At 29.0% G+C, this 22,922-nt stretch overlaps 3 protein-coding genes across 4 annotated transcripts; 1 reads left to right on the top strand and 2 right to left on the bottom strand.

The window, feature by feature from the left end:
• Positions 1-700: 700 nt before the first annotated feature.
• Positions 701-7,940, bottom strand: LOC105256056 (cytochrome P450 6k1). Of its 2 annotated transcripts, XM_025413431.1 has the most exons (7): positions 7,868-7,940; positions 7,103-7,163; positions 3,384-4,099; positions 2,293-2,517; positions 1,336-1,613; positions 1,073-1,250; positions 701-939 (listed from the first exon to the last, which is right to left on the bottom strand). In XM_025413431.1, the coding sequence occupies exons 3-7, from the start codon at positions 4,021-4,023 to the stop codon at positions 770-772; spliced, it is 1,491 nt and encodes a 496-aa protein (XP_025269216.1). In that variant the 5' UTR covers positions 4,024-4,099; positions 7,103-7,163; positions 7,868-7,940; the 3' UTR covers positions 701-769. The 2 variants fall into 2 exon arrangements, with proteins under 2 accessions (XP_025269216.1, XP_025269215.1); XM_025413430.1 differs by lacking the exons at positions 7,103-7,163; positions 7,868-7,940 and adding an exon at positions 6,540-6,643.
• A 2,890-nt stretch (positions 7,941-10,830) lies between these two features.
• Positions 10,831-15,041, bottom strand: LOC105250442 (cytochrome P450 6k1). Its single transcript, XM_011256543.3, has 6 exons — positions 14,956-15,041; positions 12,822-13,525; positions 12,018-12,242; positions 11,543-11,820; positions 11,280-11,460; positions 10,831-11,150 (listed from the first exon to the last, which is right to left on the bottom strand). Exons 2-6 carry the CDS (start codon positions 13,519-13,521, stop codon positions 10,978-10,980), a joined length of 1,557 nt encoding a protein of 518 aa, XP_011254845.1. The 5' UTR covers positions 13,522-13,525; positions 14,956-15,041; the 3' UTR covers positions 10,831-10,977.
• Positions 15,042-16,267: 1,226 nt separating this feature from the next.
• Positions 16,268-22,426, top strand: LOC105250441 (RNA exonuclease 1 homolog). Its single transcript, XM_011256542.3, has 9 exons — positions 16,268-16,669; positions 17,225-18,954; positions 19,597-19,960; positions 20,056-20,216; positions 20,321-20,785; positions 20,948-21,245; positions 21,340-21,502; positions 21,608-21,867; positions 21,960-22,426. The coding sequence occupies exons 1-9, from the start codon at positions 16,570-16,572 to the stop codon at positions 22,043-22,045; spliced, it is 3,627 nt and encodes a 1,208-aa protein (XP_011254844.1). The 5' UTR covers positions 16,268-16,569; the 3' UTR covers positions 22,046-22,426.
• Positions 22,427-22,922: the final 496 nt, after the last annotated feature.

The raw sequence follows: 22,922 nt of genomic DNA, 5'->3' as shown, positions 1-22,922 counted from the left end.
TTTCCAGCAAAACCTTTAAAAAGAATGATTGAAAGGGAAATGTGGTTTCTTTTAAATGGAATAATAAAATTGATAAATTATCGATGAATTATGTTCAATAGAATTGAATAATAAATTATTGATGAATAAAAAAAATTGATCAATAAAATTGAATAATAAATTATTGATGAATTATCACCAATGCAACGTACCAATACATCGCGATTAAATAATGTTATGGGTATAATTATTGTATAAAATACAAATGATTCAGCAGCATTCGTTCTTGACATGTTTTCTCTCTCTCTTTCTCTCTTCTATATACACTACTAAAATACATATTAAATGATAATATATATTTTAGTAATATATAAGAGAAAGAGAGAGAGAGAGAGAGAGAGAGAGAAAACATGTCAAGAGCGACTGCTGCTGAATCACTTGTATTTTTTACAATGATTATATCTATAATATTATTTAATCGTGACGTAAATTGTATTAATTGCAATTCACGATCGATCGCCGCAGTGCTTGAAGAAAAATCAGTTCAATGATAACATATTATTATATATTATCATACAATATATTATCATACAAGTCATGTGATGGTCAATTTTATTAAACACGCAATAAATTTTATAGTTTTATTATTATTAAATCTTTTATAGTCAAAATTCTCTAGCCTTTTAAATTTTTAAGTAATTATAAACATTATAAAAATTATACATTTCGTGATATTTATATCTAATAATAATAAAATGTTTAATTAAAAGCGCATTCTAATCCGCTTTTCCTATTCATGCGAATGTTTTTTAAATCTTACATAAAGACCACCAGCTGCATACGTGAATACGTGAATGGCATCATTTAAGGTAATCTTTTTATCCTTTTCATAATTGAGAGTGTAATTCGAAACAATTCTGATTAACGCTACTTTCATAATTAATATGGCCAATCTTTGTCCTGAAAATTTAAAATATGTTGCATCATGCAAACTTGTGTATGCATTTAATATATATGAAATATAAGATATGAAAATAAAAATATATTATGGCATATTTTTTCAATATTTTTCTGATAATTTTTTATATCTGACCTATACACGATCGGGGTCCGATGCCAAATACCAAAGAATCGTAAAACTTTTTGTCTTCTACTGTTCTTGATGGAATGAAATCGTTTGAATTGAGAAAATATTCAGGATCTTGAATCGTTGCGTTTATGGAGATATAGATCGAGATATCCTTTTCGATAATTAATCCAGTGCCTGGTAACTAAAAAAATGAGAATACTATTGTAATTAAGAAACATATAACACGAAAGAGCTTATTCAGTTATTTATAAAATTATGCTGATCACCTCGTAATCTTTTATAGCTGTTCGGTCGACGATAGGTAAAGGAGGATGTAATCTTAATGATTCAGATATAATACAATCCAAAAAAGACATTTTATTGATTAGATCCACCGTTAATTGTTTTTCTGTTAGATGTGTTTGTATCTCGTTGTACAAAGTAACTTGATGCTCCGGATGACACGCTAAATGATATAGAGTGAATGCAATTACATTCGAGGTTGCTTCGAATCCAGCTATATATAAACTGGCTAGTTGTGCCACTAAATTATCGCCCTCAAATTCTGTAAAAGATATCATTGAATAATATAAACTTTTAATAAAAATCTCTTATTTCTCTCTCTCTCTCTATCTTGTTTTTCTTTTTTAATAAAGAATTATATAGTATTTTATGAATTTTATAGTATTATAGTATTAATATATCGTTACATTTTATATATGTATATTATGTTTTATATGCTAATTATTAATGCTCACATTATTTAACGAGAAAAATAATCTAATAAGAAGTAAAAAAAGATTAGAAACCAATGGCGCAAGTAATGGTGCGTAATAGTAATAATATATTGATAAAAATCTTGTAAAATTATTATACTTATATACAATAAGAAGCGCAAAAATATATATTTAAAGTGTGCTTATATTTAAAGTGTGTCGACAACGTTTCGACTCTGCTTTAGGTCCTTTTCAAAGTCAAACAAGAAAAATATAATATTACAATAATATTATGTTAATGTAATCATATTATTGCAATCGAAATGTCGTTGAGAGTATATTTTAAACATATATTTTTGCGTTTCTTATTGTATGTAAGTGGAATAATTTTACAGGGTTTTTATTAATATATTATTACTATTACGTCTTTGGTTCTTAGCTTTCTTTTACTTTTTATTAAATTTGTATCATTTGAATCATTTTTACATATGAAATTTTTTTTACTTATTTGAGATAAATAATCTTTACTATAAATAGGATTCTGTTCTCCATTCTTGAGTGTCAACATAAAATCCATCAAATCTCCTCTCTTGAATCCTATTTTTTCCCTCGTATTTATAGAATCCCAGAAAATTTCGCGAAAGTACTTTGCAGGTTCCTTAGTAAATGGTTCCATTAAAAAACACCATTCGGGAATGAAAAAGCTGATAGTAAATGATATAACACCTTTAATACCCTGGAAGATCTTCATACCTGAATATGTAACACATTAATTTGTATAGTGTAATTTACATAATCTTATATATATGTATATACATATAATGAAAAAGTATATAATGTATAAATAATATAACATTTTACGTGTCATAATTTCTTACACTGCTACACTAGGCTAGAAAGAAACTCTCCATCATATTAATGCTTAATTTTGATGAAATAATCAAATTATCTTAATCTTATATAAATGACTATAAATTGCTAGAAGAATTTATACAACAAACTTGAAGAATTTATACAAATGTAATGTTTTTAGAATAAATAAAAATACAAAATTTTTTAAATGCTTAGAAGGTTTCTGAATTTTTTTTCAATATATCTTTTATGTATCCTCTGTATATTTGTATTGATATTTAGATGTTATTTTCTTTTATCTATAGTACTTTTCTTCCATGCAAGAAACAGATAATAATTTCTCAACAACTTTATTATTCAAATTGAATTTATTCGATTTTCCATATATTTTTAATAATGAACTTTTTCCCTATATTTATTATTTATCAATTGCTTTCAATTCTTAATTAGCTACAATAGATGTAAGATATATACAAGGTGAGTTTTAATGGTTGTATCAATTAAATGTACAATTAAAGCAAATTAAAAGCTGAAATTATATAGTATGGATTTATTATTATTATTATTATTATTATTATTAAAGCTACATATTTATTATTATTATTATTACTATTATACATATTATATTCGGACTTTAGATAGGATCGATCCAAATAATTGACATTTATGTACCGATTAATTTATTATGCAGTCGGTATCTCCCGTATGATAAAAAGATTGACACAAGTATTAAAACTCACCCTGTATAAATAAGCATAAAATTTTACCATTTTTCCAGAGAGTATTTTGTGTTTCATTAAATGAATCTGTGTTGATACCAAATGCGACGGAGGCAATAACGTCGCTTACATAACGGCTACTCAAATCTTTCATTTCACAATTATTATCTACAAATTTGTTTGTCAATAAGTTTTCGATAAATTTCAACATAGACTTTCCGCATTCCTCTATCAGTGGCAACATATTTTTTAGCTTCTGTCCAGTCAAGAACGGGGTTAATTTGCTTCGTAAATATTTCCATCTAGGCTGTTTAATAGATAAGATACTATCTAGGCCAATCGAATCCTTTTGCTTCGTTGAACCAAACCGTCGATTTGGAAAAATCTCAAAATCAGTAATCATCACTTGTTTGATTAGATCATGATTTCGCAAGAGCAACATTGGCTTATGAAAGATGTAGAAGCCGATGTAGGGATCATTCGGATCGGCGCTGTTATAGATCTCGCGCATTACTTCACCTGCCGGTTTTCGCAAGGTGAGAAGATCTTTAAAATTACCAAAGAGAAGGTGCGTCGGAGGAGTTTTGACACCACGTCTTTTCCAATAAGATAGCTTGTATTTGGCATATATGTAGAAGAGACTGATAGATATTATTAATAATATTGTCGTGCAGTAGATCAAGCTCATATCGATCGATTTATATTATGATATTAGTGAATCGGTGTAGTTTTGCACTGTTTTGCACAATTTAAAGTTTGATCTCCTGACAAAAAAAGATTTATTTTATAATCGAATAATTAAAATAGAAAACAAATATCAATGATTAATTAATATCAATGATTTATCAATAATTTATCATAAGATTGTATCTTGTGCAAGATTCTGCATAGCAAACTATAGTTTGTGTAAAATTCTGCGTAGCAAATGCGATTCATCCATTTAGAATATCTTATTAAAATATTATTATCTTAGATTATTAAATTTTATTGTCAATAACTTGATCTGAATTAAAATTTCTAATAGATTTAATCAATAGTTTGACTCTTTATTATATAATAAATGAAAGAGTTTTTTTTATTTTTGCTCCATACTCTTATATTTGCAGTAGATAGAGATGCGATGGAAAGTTTTAATGTGAAACTTTTTATTAAAAAAACACACTTATCTCTTGTTAAGTTAGGTTAAATCTTGTTACTATTGTGACTATGATAAAAAAAAACACAGATTAAAAAATTATTTCGAAAAATTATTTCAATCTAAGGATTAAAACACACTCATGAATTTTTATATTTGCTCGAATGTAACTTAAGAGAAGAACATAAAGGTATTTTGAGACATCAAAAATATTAAGCAAGATAATGTTTTAATCAAATTTACACAAAAGACATTCTTATGAATTTCTTTTTAATTCTTATATATTTATGCAAGTAACTTTTCTTTATCGCATCGGCTTGTATAAAACTAACACTTCACGTAGTTTTGTGTGCATCAAATAAGTTTTCAAGATTGACAGATATAATACAACACAAATCATCTATAGAAAATATAACGGGAAATTGTCTATTTTAATGCAAAATATTGTAATATAGTTAAATTTTCGCAAACATATCATTCAGTGTTCCAGAGTATATTTTACATGAATGATTATTGTATCACTGAAAAAAATATCTGGTGAAAATTGAAAATCCGCTCAAAAAGTAACAAACGGATATTATCGGTTTCTTTAATCGGAAGAAAATACCAATGAAGGCCGAAATAACCAATCAAAGATACCCGATCAGAAAGTTTCGATTAGAAAATATCCGATCTAAAATATCCGTTTGTTATTTTTTGAGCGGATAGTCCCATTATATCATATCCAATCAATAGATCTAATTCTTGGTCGGAATTTTCCTATTAAATATTAATAAATATTTTCAACAAATTTGCTCAAATTACTGATAATTAGCACCATAACGTTCATGAGCTGATAATATAGAGTTGAACAGAAAAATCCATATAATTATTTATTCAAGTTCACTGAAAAAACTGATTGGTAATAATTATCAAATATATTTAATTGTGAATTTTAATTGAATATTTGATAAATATTACCATATTTTATAATAATTATTAAATCTTCAATTGGTCTAGTTGCAAACAAATTTTGTTTGCAATTGAATCAATTAAACAATTTAGTAATAATTATTAAATATTTAATACTTATCATAAAATCTTTGATGATTGTTATTAAATATGTATTAAATTATTGTAAATATTACTAAATCATTCAATTTAAGATTATTAGATATTTGATAACTATTATTAAATGATTTCGTTAGGTCAACATGTTGATAAAATAATTGGTAATTATTAACAAATTTTGGTAAGATAGTCGTGTAAAGTTTCGCGCAAGCACGCAAGGATATATTAATTTGTTCGTTCATCGCTATGCTCGACGTGAAATGCGCTATCTTTTTCGTATTTAAGTTTAAATATGAGAATTATATAAAGTTTGCAAAGAGTAACAAATATAAGATTAAAAATATATTGCTCAATTTAATTTCTGATTTCTCAATACAAGAGTTTCAGATATTAAATTGATTTTATAAGTCAGATAAGTAAATATCCGGCAAATAAACAAAAATAATCCGTCCATTACCTATTTAAAATGTAAAGTGCAATATGCAAGTATAAATTATAAATAAAAAAATAATAATAAAAAAATTTGATTTTAATTAATTTTAATTTTAATTTTTTAATTTCTCGTTATCATGATTTAGTTAAAATTACCAAATATTTGATAATACTTATTAAATATATTATTTTCTGCTACTAAAATTTGATTGCAGTTATTAAAGTTTTGTTAAACGAATCAAATTTGTAATTGAATGAATTAAATTTAAATAGTCTAAATTAAATATTTTATTTACTCAATTAATTTTTTTTTGTAATTGTTACCACACATTTAATTAGAACTATTTGCCCAAATCATTTAGTAATTGTTATTAAATTCTAGTGTTTACTACTAAATTCTTTTTTCAGTGTTATTGAGATATTAATTAATATTAATAGAATACTAATATTAATAGAATATATTAATATTAATATTAATAGAAAATCGGCGAATATGTGTGTCTTCGGAGATTTTCTTTAATTAAAAAATTTCAATAATTATGAAAAAAAACAAAAATCGTTAACAAAATAGAACTTTCGACACTTACACTATTTACAAATATACGCTGTTCACAAGTAATATTGTATTACACTGTACGACATGTTGCTTCGACGAGACATGAGAGAATAAAGTTTAAGTGTCTGATCTCTGTAAAGCGGATATGTGCGCATTTATTTACAGTATACGTAACGGATACTATAGATGCGTGCGCGTACATGCGCTTTATAGAACTCGGTCTCATGCATGTCTCATACAACTATCAGATACATTCTGAACGAATAAATTGTATTTCATCGGATTTATTTTAATCAGAAATAGTATATTAGATCGGATATTCAGCTTGATCGGATAAAATACTCTGTTTTTATCCAATTAAGTGCAATGTCCGATCATATTGTATATTAATTTGAAGGATAAATAAATCGCGGCTCATTATCCGTTCATATTTCGTCGGAAATTACATTTCATCGGATAAAAACATCCATTATTGTATTGGATAGTCCAAGATCCGTTCAAAATCGATCGGATAAAGTGTTCGAACATTTTTTTCTGATTAAAACTGCTGGATATTTTTCTCAGTGATCGAATAAATTATAGGCAACTATTTACCTTTTGCTCTGATCCGATAAATAAAAACAGTGTTTTGTATCCTTTCACCAAAGCTTCGCAACTTGAAATGAAAGAGGAATTCCTTCTTGTTTATAAATATATATACTAAGGACTGCGTTCAGAAATTCTACCCCAAGTTAAAAAGTTATTCGTTATCGTTTAGAAACTAACCCGGGTAAGACAAGACACACTAGTTGCGTTCGGAAATGTCAGGTAAAAACGTCAGAGTATACCCTAAGGTTAATTTTTTAACTTTAGAATTTTCAGGAGTTACAAAGTAACCCCACTATTTTAGCGCTAAATACAAAACAAATGATCTTGACTAAGAATCTGGCCTACTCGAAAGACCACCATGGTATATCTTATTAAGCCATTTGCGAGACGTCACATTCTTTATCGTTTAGATAATGAGAAATGTATTATTCAAGATAATATTATTTTATTAACTGATAAATCCGATAAATAAATATTGTAAATATCATTTTCCTGATGACTTAAACATTAGGTTAGATTATATTTATCAATTAATTATGAAAATTGTTCTAAATATTTGATAATATTCCAAAATATTAAATTATTATTTTTTATAAATTATAATAAATATATAATATTTGTACTTAAAAACATTTCTTCTAAATTGTCATAATTACTTTCATTTTCAATTTCTATTACAGTATTTCTTAATATTTGCAATAATTTATAATTGCATGTGAGTGCAATATACAATATTAAATTTCGCCGAACTATATGCTCCGCCATACTTACACTATATGTTCGTAAAGTCGCATGACTAGATGTTACTCTGAGTAAAGCTTACTTGAGTATATTTTACCCTGCTCAACTCTACTCTACCCAACGGATAGGATTTCTGAACGCAGCCAAGTAAATCGAATATAACTTATCAATATTATTGCTTATCTCTTCCGTTTTTTAAAATTTTGCTATAACACAGAACATACGACAGAATAGTCAATAAGCATGTGCAGTGCATGTGCAGTAGGAGATAATCTCGGCCCCAATGTGACTTGATAAATGCGCAATTTCTTAAATTATATATCAATGCAGCGTAAGAATGCATTAATGAGTGTGTTTCAATATGGCTTACGGCATACAGCGGATGTTAATATTGACGGTTTTATCGTGGTTAATTATTATTTTGAAAATTATTTTCTGACTAATATCTTTTGATTTTAACTCATGTTTCAAGCTATTTATTCTATAACTTGTTTTAAACAAGTGTATAAACTTTTAACTTTTTTTAAAAAAATAATTTTCTAAGTAAATTTATCTATTATCCAGTGAGAAATGTTGATCGAATCGACATCAATTCGACATCGAATTGATGTAGATTCGACCAACATTTCTCACTGGGTATAACATATGCTCATCTTAAGAACAATTACAAATTATTTTCAACAAATTTATGTTACAAATTGTGACATAAATATATATTTATTTCGCAAATAACATATATAAAACATATATAAAATATATATAAAATGTGTTTATGATTAAAATTTATATAAATCGTTATGATATGGTTTTGTTAGCAAAAAATAGAGAAGCGTTATTAGAAATGATGGCTATTTTCTGTAAAGACAGAGATTTAAAATTTAATGCGGAAAAAACAAAGATTTTGGTATTTAATAGGAAAAAGAAAGAAAAGATGGAAAAATGGAAATGGGGTAAAGAGATGATAGAGGACGTGCAGAACTTCAAGTATTTAGGATTTACTTTCAATAGGAACGGGAGATATAAAGAGCATATTAAAGAATTAGCGAGGAAATGTAGATTAGCAGCAAACAAGATCTGGGGATTAGGAGAAAGAATTTGTAAAAAGGATTTTAGTAGGAGATGGAGACTGTTTAGTTATTTAATAGAAAGTGTAATGACATACGGGATAGAGATATGGGGTAAAGGAAGAGAAAAAAGAATTGGAAAAGTTATGCTGGATTATGTGAGATAGCTATTTAAATTAGATTTTTGCACACAAAAGTACATAGTAACAAGGAAATTAGGGATTGATAAATTAAAAATAAGGTGGGATCTAAGAGCAAGAAGATATGAAGAAAAGATAAAAAAAATGGAGGAATATAGATGGGTAAGAATATGTTGGGAAGAGAAAAAAAGGAATAATTGGGTAAATCAGTATAGTAAAGAGAGAGAAAGATATTATAATAGGAATGATTGGGGTATTTTAGCAGTAGAAGGTAAAATAGAAGAGGAAGGTAATTTTAAAAGGATTATTACAGAAAGAGAAAGAGATGTACAAAGGCAAATAGAGAATGGTAGAATTAGAGAAGCGAAATACATTAAAGAATATGGTGAGATAGTTGCGAAAGGGAGAGTACCAAAATATTTGAAAAAAGATTTTGTAGATAAACGGGATATTAAGTAAAGGTATTATAGTTTTAGCAAGAATGTGGAAACATGGAGGAGGAGAATAAATATGGGCTAGAAGAAAAGTATAGGAAATGTGTATTCTGTGATAAGGGGAGGGATAATTTGAATCATTTTGTTAGAGAGTGTGAAATAACAAAAGGGTGGTTTGATAAATTAAGAATTACGGAGAAGAGTAGGGTAAAGAGAATAAGGAATGAAATTTTAGATGATGTAAAAAGGGAAATTCTGGAAAGAAAAGGGAAAGAAAATGAAGGAGAAAAAGAAAAAAGGAAAAAAGAATTAAGTATATTTTGGAGGAGGAAAAAGTTAAAGTTTAACATTTAAAGTTTAAAGTTTAAAGCTTAAAGTTTAAAGGAATTTTAGAAAGTTATAGTTAGAAGAATAGTAGAAAGTTAAAGCATAAAGTTAAAGTCTTTTTGTTGACAAAGTCTAGCATATAAGCATATAAGTGATTAGATAAGATAATTAGACTGTAGGATACATATATAAGTATACAAGATAGAAAGTAAATGAGGAAGTGAAGTATATATGAATGAAGATAAGAAAATATTGTAGTTTAAAGTTACAGTTTTTTTTTATTAAAAAAGTCTGGAATATAGACTGTGATTACATAAGGTAATTAGACTGTAGGATACATATATAAGTGTACGAGATAGAGTAAAGTGAGAAAGAGAAGTATGTATGTATGTATGTATGAATGAAGACAAGAAAATATTGTAAACCAAGTCCCGCTTCTTGACTAATGTAAAGTTGAAGTTAATAAAATTTATATATATAAATTGTTATATATATAAATCTTTCTCTCTCTCTCTCACAATATTAAATTAATAAAAGTTATTAATAAAAGTTAAGTTACTAGAATATTTATTAATTTATGTTGCTTATATTTATTTGTTTCTAACAAGGAGAACACCAGAATTGGCCCCCTCCGATTTGGCTGAATTTTATATATATTATAGTTCAGCCCTCCCACTAAATCATGGTAAAAGGATACACACCACGCCGCTGCTCGTCAAACAACACTAACCGTTCGGTACATTACCAACATAGAAATCTTTGAACGCGTTTTTCTCGCGAATGCTTGAGAGGCGCATCGTATCCTTTTACCACGATTTAGTGGGAGGGTTGAACTATAATATATATAAAATTCAGCCAAATCGGAGGGGGCCAATTCTGGTGTTCTCCTTGTAAGTATTTTTAATTGTCTTTAATAAAAAATACTTACCTTAGAAATAAATAAATATAAACAACATAAATTAAAATTTTTTAGTAACTTTGATAAAAAATAGTATTAATTAAGAAATTTAGAAAAATATAAAGAGGGGTAGTTTTCTACAAATACTATATTTCTACAATATATATATTTCTACAAATTATAAATCTTGTTGTGTCCACTAGAAATAGACTCATATAAAAATATATCTATATATTTGCTGAAGAGAGAGAAAAACAGAAAGAAAGAATTGCACACATTATTGTTGACGTTTCTTGAATTGCAAATATAGGCCGTCAGCTGCATATGCGAATACGTGAATTTCGTTTTTATCTTTTAAAATAGGTTTTTCATTCTTGTCGTAGCAAACGATGTAATTCGAAAGAATCATAATTAACGCTACTTTTACAAGTAATATACCAAATCTCTGTCCTGAAAATTTAAGACAGATATAATTATATAAATTATATGTCTGTTTGTATAAAGAAAGAAAGAAGTATTATACAAATTACATCTATTATTAATCACGCAACATATTTTTTCAGATTTTATATAACTGACCTACACACGTTCGTGGTCCGATACCAAATGCCAAAGAGTCACAAAATTTCTTCTGTTCTGTCTTTATTCTTGATGGTATAAAATCATGCGGATTAAGAAAATACTTAGAATCTTGATTTATCGCATTTACAGAGACGTATACTGAAACATCCTTCTCGATTATTAACTCAAAACCTGGAAGCTGTGAATGTAAAAATATATATAATTGTTAGGGAAATGATAATATATATAATTCAGTTATTTATAATATTATGCAGCATCACCTTGTAATCTCTTGTAGCTATTCTATCGATAACAGGTAGAGGAGGATGTAGCCTCAGTGATTCATTTACGACACAATCTAAGAAAGACATTTCATTAATTAAATCTATGGTCAATTTTTTCCCTAACACATGTGTTTGTATCTCATTATATAAAGTAGTTTGATGCTCCGGATTACGCGACAAATTGTGTAGAGCGAAAGCGATTGTAGTCGAAGATGTGTCAATTCCAGCAATATACAAACTGCTCGACTGCGCCACCAAATTATCGCCTTCAAATTCTATAGATAAATATAGATTAATATTATTATATTAATATTAATGCATTTATTATTTTTTTTCAGAATTTATAAAATATATGGATATACATATATACATACATATACATATATGTGTGCGTGCATGTGTGTTATTGTTATTATATATATGAAAAAAGAATTGTATATTATTTAAATTTTACGATTCGAACGATCCTTACTGTAAATAGGATTTTGTTCTCCATTCTTAAGCGATAATAAAGAATCTATAACGTCTCCTCTTTTAAATCCTATTTTTTCTCTAGTGTTCATAGAATCCCAAAATACTTCGCGAAAATAATTTGCGGGTCCTTGAATAAAAGGCTTGACTAAGGGACCCCATGCAGGAATGAAGAAGAGAATAATAAACGTTATGCCACTCATAAAGCCCCTGAAGACCTTTGAACCTGCAAATATTAAATAATATGTTTTAATTTCTCTACACATATATATGCATAATTTTACATTAATGAAATAAGACAATTTTGTTATTATTTTATCACATGTCTTATATAGATTACTGCAATCTATTATATTAATAATTACTAATCTCTATGAAAAAAAGGTAATGAATATGATAATTATAATAGATTGTTATTTCGTAAAACGTGTGAATTATTAGTTATATAAAACTTTTGTACATGTGAGTCAAATGTGATAATATGCGACATAAATTTATTCGTGATAACTGTGATAATATGCGACATAAATAAACTCTTTTGACTAATCTAAATCTCTCGACTATATTTAAATTAAATTTTTTCGATTAATCTATCTAATTTATCGATAATCTATATCTATTTTTGCTTTCGCGTTGCTTTGATTTTATTTATTTTTGTACTATTTTTGTATTGATGAATAAAGAACCATTGATTTCTTATGCAAATGATAAATAATAAGACATGATAAATATCTGTCAGATGTTTGCAAGTGATTCTTTGATCATTATTTTCTACATGCCAGACAAAAGTACAACAATATCCTACCGTTTTTCCAGAAAGCATTCTCCTCTTCATCAAATGAATTTGTATTGATGCCGAACGCGATAGAAGCTAAGACATCATTGGTGTAACAACTGCTGAAATCTTTTATTTCGCATTTATGGTGGCCAAACGTGTCCTCTTGTAATTTCTCGATGAATTTCAACATAGGCTTCCCACATTCCTCCATCAGTGGTAACATATTCTTCAACTTCTGTCCCGTCAAGGGTGAACTCAATTTGCTTCTCAGATATCTCCATCTAGGCTGTTTCATAGATAAAATACTGTCCAGGCCTATCGGATCTCTCTGATTACATGCACCGAAACGTCGATTCGGGAAGACATCAAAGTCTGTAATCAGCATCTGTTTGATCAGATCGTGGTTTCGCAGAAGCAGCATAGGCTTGTGGAAGATATAAAAGCCGATGTAAGGGTCATCCGGATCAGCACTATTGTAAATCTCGCGTAGCACCTCACCCGGTGCCTTCTTTAAAGTAATACAGTCTTTAAAATTGCCGAAAAATAAATTCATTGGAGGAGTTTTGACACCACGTCTGCTCCAGTAAGATAGCTTGTATTTGGCGTATATGTAAAACAGACCGATAAATATTACCAGCGATGCCAAACAAAGGGTCAAATAAGCCATGTTAGTTAAGATATGTGGCAGTATAGGTTGATCCATGTACATTCCCCAATTTCCTTGCATGAATCTTTAATTTGTCAAAAAATTATTAACAATTTTTATATAAATGTAATATAATTATCAATTTGTCGAATAAATTAAATGAAAAATATTATTTGTATTTATATGTGTATGTGCCCAGATAGCCAAATGCAATGAGGTTGCTGTCATATTGCCAATAATTATTGAAGCAACTAATTTTAAGAAACTAGAGACAAGGTGAGACAGCATTATATCTGTTACGTGGAACTCACATGAATTCATGTGCTAATAACAACAAATTAATTGCAACGTGTCAACATATTGCTGACATGTTGTAGACAACGTAATATATCAATATTGCAGACCATTTGCTTCGTTAATTATTTGCATATAGAAGCAGACATATAGCTGCATTCGTAACGTATTCTATCTCGATGTCAGCAAGTATACTGCAAATATATAATAATACAGGGTGCCCCATTTTAATTTCCCCAGCCAAATATTTCGGAAAATAATGAAAAATCAAAAAAATGTTTCAGACAAAAGTTGTATGGTTTCTAGGGGGACATAAGATGGTACCATTGGTTTGACCTTGAAGAGTTATTTGAAGGTCACATGAAGGTCACCTTCAATTTCTTAAATAGAACCTACATTTTCTCATTACATATTCTTATAGCTTATCTCGAGAGCTTTCCAAAACACTATAATAAAATATTTTTTATTGAGTAACCATACAACTTTTGTCTGAAACATTTTTTTGATTTTTCATTATTTTCCGAAATATTTGGCTGAGGAAATTAAAATGGGCCACCCTGTACATGCGATATATTTGTTTGTTGAATATGTCATATCAAGCTTGGCTATCTGATTGTATGTAAAAATATGTATATGCATGAGTTTTATATAATTACGCAAAGATCTTATGAGAATATTAAAGATTAAATTTATTAAAATTTCAATTTATAAAAATTTCAATTACGCTTAAAAATATAAAATAATGTGTCAAGAATACTTATTAAACATATTAATTATAATTACTATGCAGCAATAATAATTTTTTTTAACTTAATCTCTCTCTATACTTATTCCTAGAAAAATTCTATAAAATTATGTTTATAGGTTATTTATTCCTATAAAAATCCTATAAAATTATGTTTATAGGATTTATTTCTATAAAAAAAACAAACATCAAACATCATTATATTACATTCTTCTTAAAATCTTTTAATTTTTATGGAAAATTTTTAATATACCATATATTTTTTTAAATATATTATTTTTAAATATATTATTTAATATAATTTGCAATATTAAATGATTTACTTTCACAATTTACAAACAAAGATATATAATCAGAAAGAATTTATAAAGTAAGAATTTATAAAACATTTAGAATTTATTAAATATAAAATTCATGTATATTGAACCAATTCGACTTATTTAGAAAAATATTATATATAGATATGATGATCTTACCGAAATATCCAGAAAATTTTATTACTTCGCAGTTTTATAATTAAACTGTTCAACAGACAGAACTCAACTGTCTGCTATGGCCTTTTACACTTTTCGTATAATATGTTCCGAAAAATAAGATATGTAGATACTTGATATAAGATTTATGTATACATAGATATGGATTTATGTTTTTATGGATGTCGAATTTAATCTTATGTACAAATACAAATATTTTGAAGATAATTTATTTCAAAACTATATAAATGTTTTTTGCATATTTCCGATTTTTGTCATCATATATGTTTGCAATTAAGTCTTAAATTAAAACTCAACTAAAGTAAACTCTATTTAAAATTAATCAAAGAATGTGGTTTTGTTAATATTTTATTTCTACAAAGCTTAGTTTATGAAAAACCTCTTATTTCCAATCACTTATAATTCGAAAATTAGTGTCTCGACATTTTCGTTGAGGAAAAATCGTCTTTAAATGATCCCAGGAATCTGTCTTTGAAAGATGACGGAAGATAACTGGGATATCCTGTATATGTATATATGTACGTGTATGTGTGTATGTATGTACATACGTATGTATGTATATTTATATTTAAACACACCAATAAACAAGGTTTATTACATATAAACTAAAATTGAAAGAAATTATGCTCGTTATGTATCAAACAACAAGATAAGAAAACTGGCGTATCCGAACCATAACGTGATAATGCCATAGGATGATAATGCCTAAAAATACTTTAATTGTAAACAAAAATGTACGAAAATGAATGTACGCGAAAATGGAACAAACGAGAACAAGGCATATGCATATATTTTACTTGGTGTATTTACCAAGATATATAGATTCTCATTTTTGAGAAATTCTATAAAAACCCTCTTTACCCCCCTGAAGAGACGTAGACGAGAAATTTTTCGCCCTGATATTTTTCTAATGTTAAAATAATTTTTTTTATTTTTCTAATCTATATTATTTTATCATTTATCAATTTCCATACATTTCATTTCATTTTTTGTATTGAAGATCACGTAAAGATTCTACCATTATATTAAATAAAGTTTATTAAAAATATATTTGATTGTATCCTTTAGCGTTTTTTATTTTTTTATTCAAAATTTTAATAAATATGATTACGCTATATCTGTCTTAATTTGACGCAACAATGTCAGCGGTATAACTCTAGATTTATCACAATATTCGAATACAGATTATAAGTATAAAAATCAAGTATCGAATGCGCCTAAACGCATATTGTCGGATATGCCGCTCGTATGCCGGGACATCGTTTAAAGGGGCGCACGTGCAGGGCGCTGATGCGTGCGTCGCGCGATGGTGTCAGGTGTCGCATTTGCGAGCCGAACGACGGCGTAACGTAACCTCTTATATTAACTTTAGACTCGAACGAAATTGCCGGATTCATTCATTCGTCGCATCGATCTCTTCTTCTGACGCACGACGACGATTGACGAGTATGTCATGTCTTGAATCGTTGACACTGCACGACGATTCGACTAGCGTGCGATAATCTCGTAAACGCGGCGCACGTAACGCAAGGGCGACGACACACACGCATCCGCGAGGAATGGCCTCTCCGAAGCGCGGAATGCGATGAACCAGTTATGTTGCCCTCCACCGGTTATTTTAAAACGATAAATTGCCCGTTTTATGACAGCGGATCGTGCGATCGACCCTATTGCCATTTCAAACATGCTAGACGAGGTAAGAACGTGCGACTTCAGGATCCTCTTCAGCGCACGCGACGTAGCTTAAGCTATTTAATTTGTTTGTAAAACATATTCCGCAAGTTGTTTTTTGTCCTAATTGAATGAAATTGTTCAACGTAGAAAGCTGTCGAATTGTAATTGTTAAGATCTCGGTTGGGTTGATAGATCCTTTGTCCATTTCCTTTGTCTATAGTATTAACAAACATGATTGAGAAACTGATGTTTTCTCTGACGCATCATGTTATGTACATTGTACATCATGTACATGTACATCATGTATATCATGTGACGTATCATGTTTTAATAAAAACATATCTCTATTCAATATTATATTTTTACATTTTTACATTTTATATATTGTTTTATATATCTGAGAGTCAAATTTTATATACTTGGAAATTTAAAATCTGATTCTTAATAATGAAAATTTGTTAAATATATATAAACTTATTGTACAAAAAATTAAAGATACTAATATTTTGATGAATTATAAATTGTTTTATCAAATAATAATTGTAAATGAATAAAAGCTAATGTGTAATTTATATAGAAGATGCGGGAAGCACAGCAGGAATGGCTGGGGTGGTGGAGGCCCAGGCGGCGGGGCAAGCACAGGAGGACAAATCTGCCGATGTCATAGCTTCGAATCCTGATATGCTACAACATTTAGTAACAGAAGCTGTAAAAAAGGTACTTGCGGATCAGGAAGTCACAGATACAGAGAAAGTTTCACAGAACATTGTCTCTCAAGTAGTGGAAGGACTCAAACCAACCCTAGGCTCTGGTTCTGCTGCTCCTTTATGCAGTGCTACATCAAATATAGTAGGAAAACACATTGCAATTCCCACGCCCATTACAAAGCCAGTTGCATGTGTTTATAATCCAACCCCGATAGCGGAATTGAAAAAGCGACACATACCTGTGGTTTCGTATATGCCAACCAGGGAAAGTAGAGTGGCTGTGAAGCGTAAATTCTCGCCAGATAGGATTAAACCATGGTTAAATATTCAGGAACAGGAATCTAGCAGCTCTCAATCATCTGAAATTACATATAAACCTACTGCAATAGTCAATTCAATCGATCAAGATACTGTACAGAGTTATATACCAACAATTAAATCAGATTCATCCTCATCAAATTCGTATGATGACAGCAACTCAAATGATTATCAGTCTAAATTTAAGGAAATATACCATCCAAAATCTAAGAAAAGGCGGGAGGAATATGTTCCTAAAAATGTTAAGGCGCCATTAAAAACGGTTCAACAATTAAATCATGCTACTTTGAATCAATTTGAGTCAGAATTTGATATGATAGATGAGCTTCTTACTGCTGATCACACTGCTTCTAATACATTAGAACAAGCTAAAACATCAGCCAGTGAGGACTCTCAAGATTATTCTTTAGATATTGAACCTAAATTTTCTGATGATGAATCTGTAGAAGACATATCTAATAATGAATATAATGCAAACATTAAAAAAGCTGAGCAAATAGAGGATGTGAATGAAAAAGAGAAGGAAAATTTGCAACATGCAAGAGCTGATATAGATAAACAAACTATAGATAAACAAACAAGCAATAAAGATAAAAAAATTCATAATAATCACTATGATATTAAAACGGGTGATACAAAAAGTAGTGATAGGTCTAAACATAAAACTGACACAAGTAAATTATCACAGAGAAAAGAGGAAAGTACAAAAGAGAGTACTGATAAGGAGAAAGAAAGACACGGAAGTCATAGTAAAAGCAAGAAAAGAGATAGAGAGGACCATCATAGTTCTAGGAGGAGAAACAAAGAAAAATCTCGACATGAATCAGATTCCAGGGATAGGCATCGTCCTTCCTCTAGTAAAGATAAAGATAAGAAAAAAACCAATCGTGATAATAAAGACTCTTCGCATCGAAGTAGAGAACATTCCGATTCGCGAAGACATAGGCATACTTCTCCAAAGAGAGATCGAAACAATCATAAATCTAGCCGACATGATAAACATAAATCAAGAACAAATTCATCGAATTCTATATCGAATAAACATACATCTAGCAGAAGCGATAGAAAGCATCATTTGGAATCGAGTCGAAGATATAATGATTCTTCTAAAAAATCTAGCAAACATAAAGAAAATAGTAGCGAAAGGAATTCATCTGATAGTTCTGCAGATAGTATTAATTCTTTTATGGACGGGGAAAATTTGGAAAACATGGACGAAGAAATTTTAGAATTATCAGATTCTGATCATGATGTACAAGAAGAATGCCTAAGAATATTTCAGGTAAATTTTTATATAAATATTTACATATTACACTTATACAGAGTGAATCATAACGGTTGTACCAACCTTTTACCAATAGAGATCAATTAGCGTCTGCAATTGTAATCAATTGAATGATTCCTAGATGACAGCTGCTTGGATCGACCGTGTCTGCAGTAATGTACAAGCGAGTTAAATACTGTGAATCAAATAATATACATATTCTATGCATACTTTTCTAATATATTTAACTCTTTTATGTACATATTTTTCTTTCTACATCGCATTTTTTTTTCTAATAACGCGATTTCTTATTATTGTGAAACATTTATCTGCCGCGTAAAAAGAGATATCTTTTGCATTCGTGTATGGTAAAAGGTTGATACAACCATTATGATTCACCCTGTATATTATATATTTATATATTTATGATATTAAAAATAATCTCTCCTTCAGAATCTATTCAATATGCAATCTGTTCAACACATTCATCTTTTTTTTATTATTTTTTGTAGTATTTTGAATTTGCATTTTAATTAATTAAAATAAAAATAAAATTTATATGATAAAAATAAAAAATTCTATATTAATAAAAAATGTAATTTAATTGTTTTTACTTAGTGCATTAGATGAACTTCATATTTACATTTATTTATTTTTAAGGAATATCAAGCCTCTGATCATCCAAAATTAGTATCAGTTAAAAAATCTTTAAAAGAAGAAACCGAAGACGTGGAAGAAATTGGTAAGAAAAGAGTCGCACATCCTTCAGCAGCTACAAGTGTCACTAGACACTTAGGTCCTAGTCAGCCACCAAAAAAACTCATAACACCACAACAGAAAATGTACGAACGATGGCGTTTGATGAGAGAAGCAGCGACTCGAAAGGCCGCAGAGAGGGCGACAACTGATATGAAAACTCAAGTTACATCTACGTCAGCAGTTCAATCTTCAAGTAATTTACATAAAGAGCATATCGAGACCGTCTCATCAACAAGCAATAGCGATCTCCAATCGAATGTGAATGGCAAGTTAAAAATAACATAGCAATTAAATTATAGTTTTATATTTTATTTTTGAATAAATATTTTTTTTATTAATGTTTTATAATGTATATTATAGGTCGTATTAGAATCGCTCATGTTCCATATGCACAATCTCTTGCAATGGAAAAGAAAAAGGTAGTAGTGACAGCAGGAAATTGCGAGAACAAAGAAATAAATAACAAAACAATAGCGCAAACTACAAAGGGCAGTGTACGCGTCGCTCACATTCCGCAAATAGTAAGTATTTAATTAAAAACTGTTAAGTATTCCAATATAATTTAATTATATAAATATAATGTCCATATACATTACATATTCATTAAAATTCTATTTGTATACAGGTACCTCAACTAATACGTCCAGAACCGCTTCAAGTCGCTACTCAGAAGTTTCCCTTAAATGTTCGACAGTATTATATTAATATGATGCACGATATATGCGTGCAAATTTATACGAACAGTGAGGATGCAGCGCAACGCGCCGTTAAAGAGGAATTCGCATGTCACGAAAAATGTAAGGCGCTCGCTGTATATAAAAATTCGTGTATGCTGGCGGCTCATAGACTGAGGAAAGAAGTCGATCAAAATAAATCGAATGAAAAGTCCGTTGGATCAAACTGTGGTATGGTATCTCACGAAGCCATGCTTGCTGGCAAATCAAAGGGCTCTTGGAGCATAGTCAAGAGTAAAAAGAGTGTGGTAGATTTTAAAGGACCTGCACTCTACAATATGCTCAAGAGATGGATCATGACAGAGCAGCAGCTCAGAGATAATGGATTTCCACGTAGGCATCCAGATGGTACAAAGGTAAAAAAGAAAAAAATCTTAAATAATAAAATAGATAAAAGAATTAGTGCAATTTATTCGAACTAAGAATGAAATGATAAAAGAAGAAATAATATATTGTACAATTACAACCTCTTCAAAATAGCGTTTTATCTATAATAAAATATGTCCTACACTTTACAGGGGCGAGCAAAGGTGTATGTAACTAATGTGCGGAACCAAACTGTTTTGTCAAAAGTGCCTAATGAAAGAATGTGTAGTCGATGTGGCCAAGCATACATGGTAGATAAACAGGGCTTTGCTGTACAGCAACAAAATTGTATATATCACTGGGGAAGGAAGTTTACAATTAAAGGTGAAGGCAAGTATAGTTGTTGTCAGCAATATGGATCAGCTACTGGTTGCTGTGATGCAAAGACACACGTATGGGATTACACAGATTATGAAAATCTTCGTGGTTATGTTAGAACTTTATCAAAAGGTAAGATATTTTTAATTTCTTATATTTTTCTTATATATCCAAGTGCAGTGTACTATATATTAATTTCTTGCATTTTGTATCCATACAAACAAAGATGTTTCTATGGACGAACAAGGTGTTTTCGCACTTGATTGTGAAATGTGTTATACTACACATGGTTTAGAATTGACAAGAGTGACAGTGATTGATGAAGATTGTAACGTAATATATGAAACGTTAGTCAAACCACAAAATCCGATAATTGATTATAACACAAGGTAAATGATAATAAAATCTAAAATTGATTAAATATACATTTATATATATTGTTTAAAAATATCAATTTTGATATGTGTGACAACTAATTTTTTATGTTATGATAGATTCTCAGGGATTACAGAAGAAGATATGAAAAACGTGACGACGACTATATTAGATGTACAAGCTACACTTCTTACAATGTTTTCGGACAAAACAATTCTGGTGGGTCATAGCCTTGAAAGCGATTTTAAAGCTTTGAGGCTACTTCATGATACCGTTGTGGATACCAGCATTATGTTTCCGCATAAAAATGGATATCCACAAAAACGGGCATTGAAAAATCTCTGTTCTGAATATCTCAGAAAACTGATACAAAATGACAGTAGGTGCAATCTTTTATATCTAAAAGGAAAGAAAAGTGTTTAAAAGGGAGAGAATATATATAATAAGATCTAATAATAATTTGTATTTTAGTTGGTGGTCATGACAGTAAAGAAGATGCCGTCGCTTGCATGGAGTTAATTCGTTGGAAAGTGAAGGAAGCAGCGAAATTACAATAACAATGTTTCACTTACAGTTTATTACGAACATCGTGCGACTATTGCTGTAAGACTACAACTCGTATTATTGTGCATACTTTACTGTCGTATGTATGTGTATCATATTTTCTTATGTATAAATATGTAATATACATGTAATGTAATATACATTCATTGTATCGATTTAAGATTTCTTTTCACATTAAATTCGAGATCGATAGTTGATAAGATCACACATCCGCGGACATCTTGTGACATTTATATGCAAATCATGAACAACTGATAATAGATGGATGTAAAGGATTTCGATATATACATTACGATATTTCGATTAATATTTTTATACTCCGTTATATTATTGCTTATTTATATTTTATAGCATTAAAAGAACGAGATACGTTGCAGCTGTTTATTTATTAACCCAACCTTGCACAATATAGGTGTATTTCAAGGATCTGTAATAAATCAACATCATACATACATACATACATATATATACATATATATACATATATATATATATACATATATATACATACACATACACATATATATTAGTAATATTGCATGTTGACTCGAGGGAAACAAATATATTAATTTTTTTTTCAATTGAGTTTTTGAATCACAAATATGATTGACACCTATGTATTATGCAAATGTGCTTTTATGGATAATTGCTATAATCATAATAAATAGCTTTGTAATAAAAAAGTATCTCAGGGCTTTGTGGAAATGTATTATTATGTATCGTGATGATGCATACATATTTTTGTGATATTAATCTAGAAATTATGATATTAACAACAGATATTAATAACAGTTATTAAATGACTGTTACTAATATATAGTTTTTAATATTTATAATCTAAGAATAAAATATAATTTATTGGAAACAATT

Source organism: Camponotus floridanus, unplaced genomic scaffold (assembly GCF_003227725.1).
Source record: "Camponotus floridanus strain SB8 unplaced genomic scaffold, Cflo_v7.5 scaffold66, whole genome shotgun sequence".
Taxonomy (NCBI): domain Eukaryota; kingdom Metazoa; phylum Arthropoda; class Insecta; order Hymenoptera; family Formicidae; genus Camponotus; species Camponotus floridanus.
Note: the sequence above shows the minus strand (reverse complement) of the source record. Positions and strands in the feature narration are given on the sequence as shown.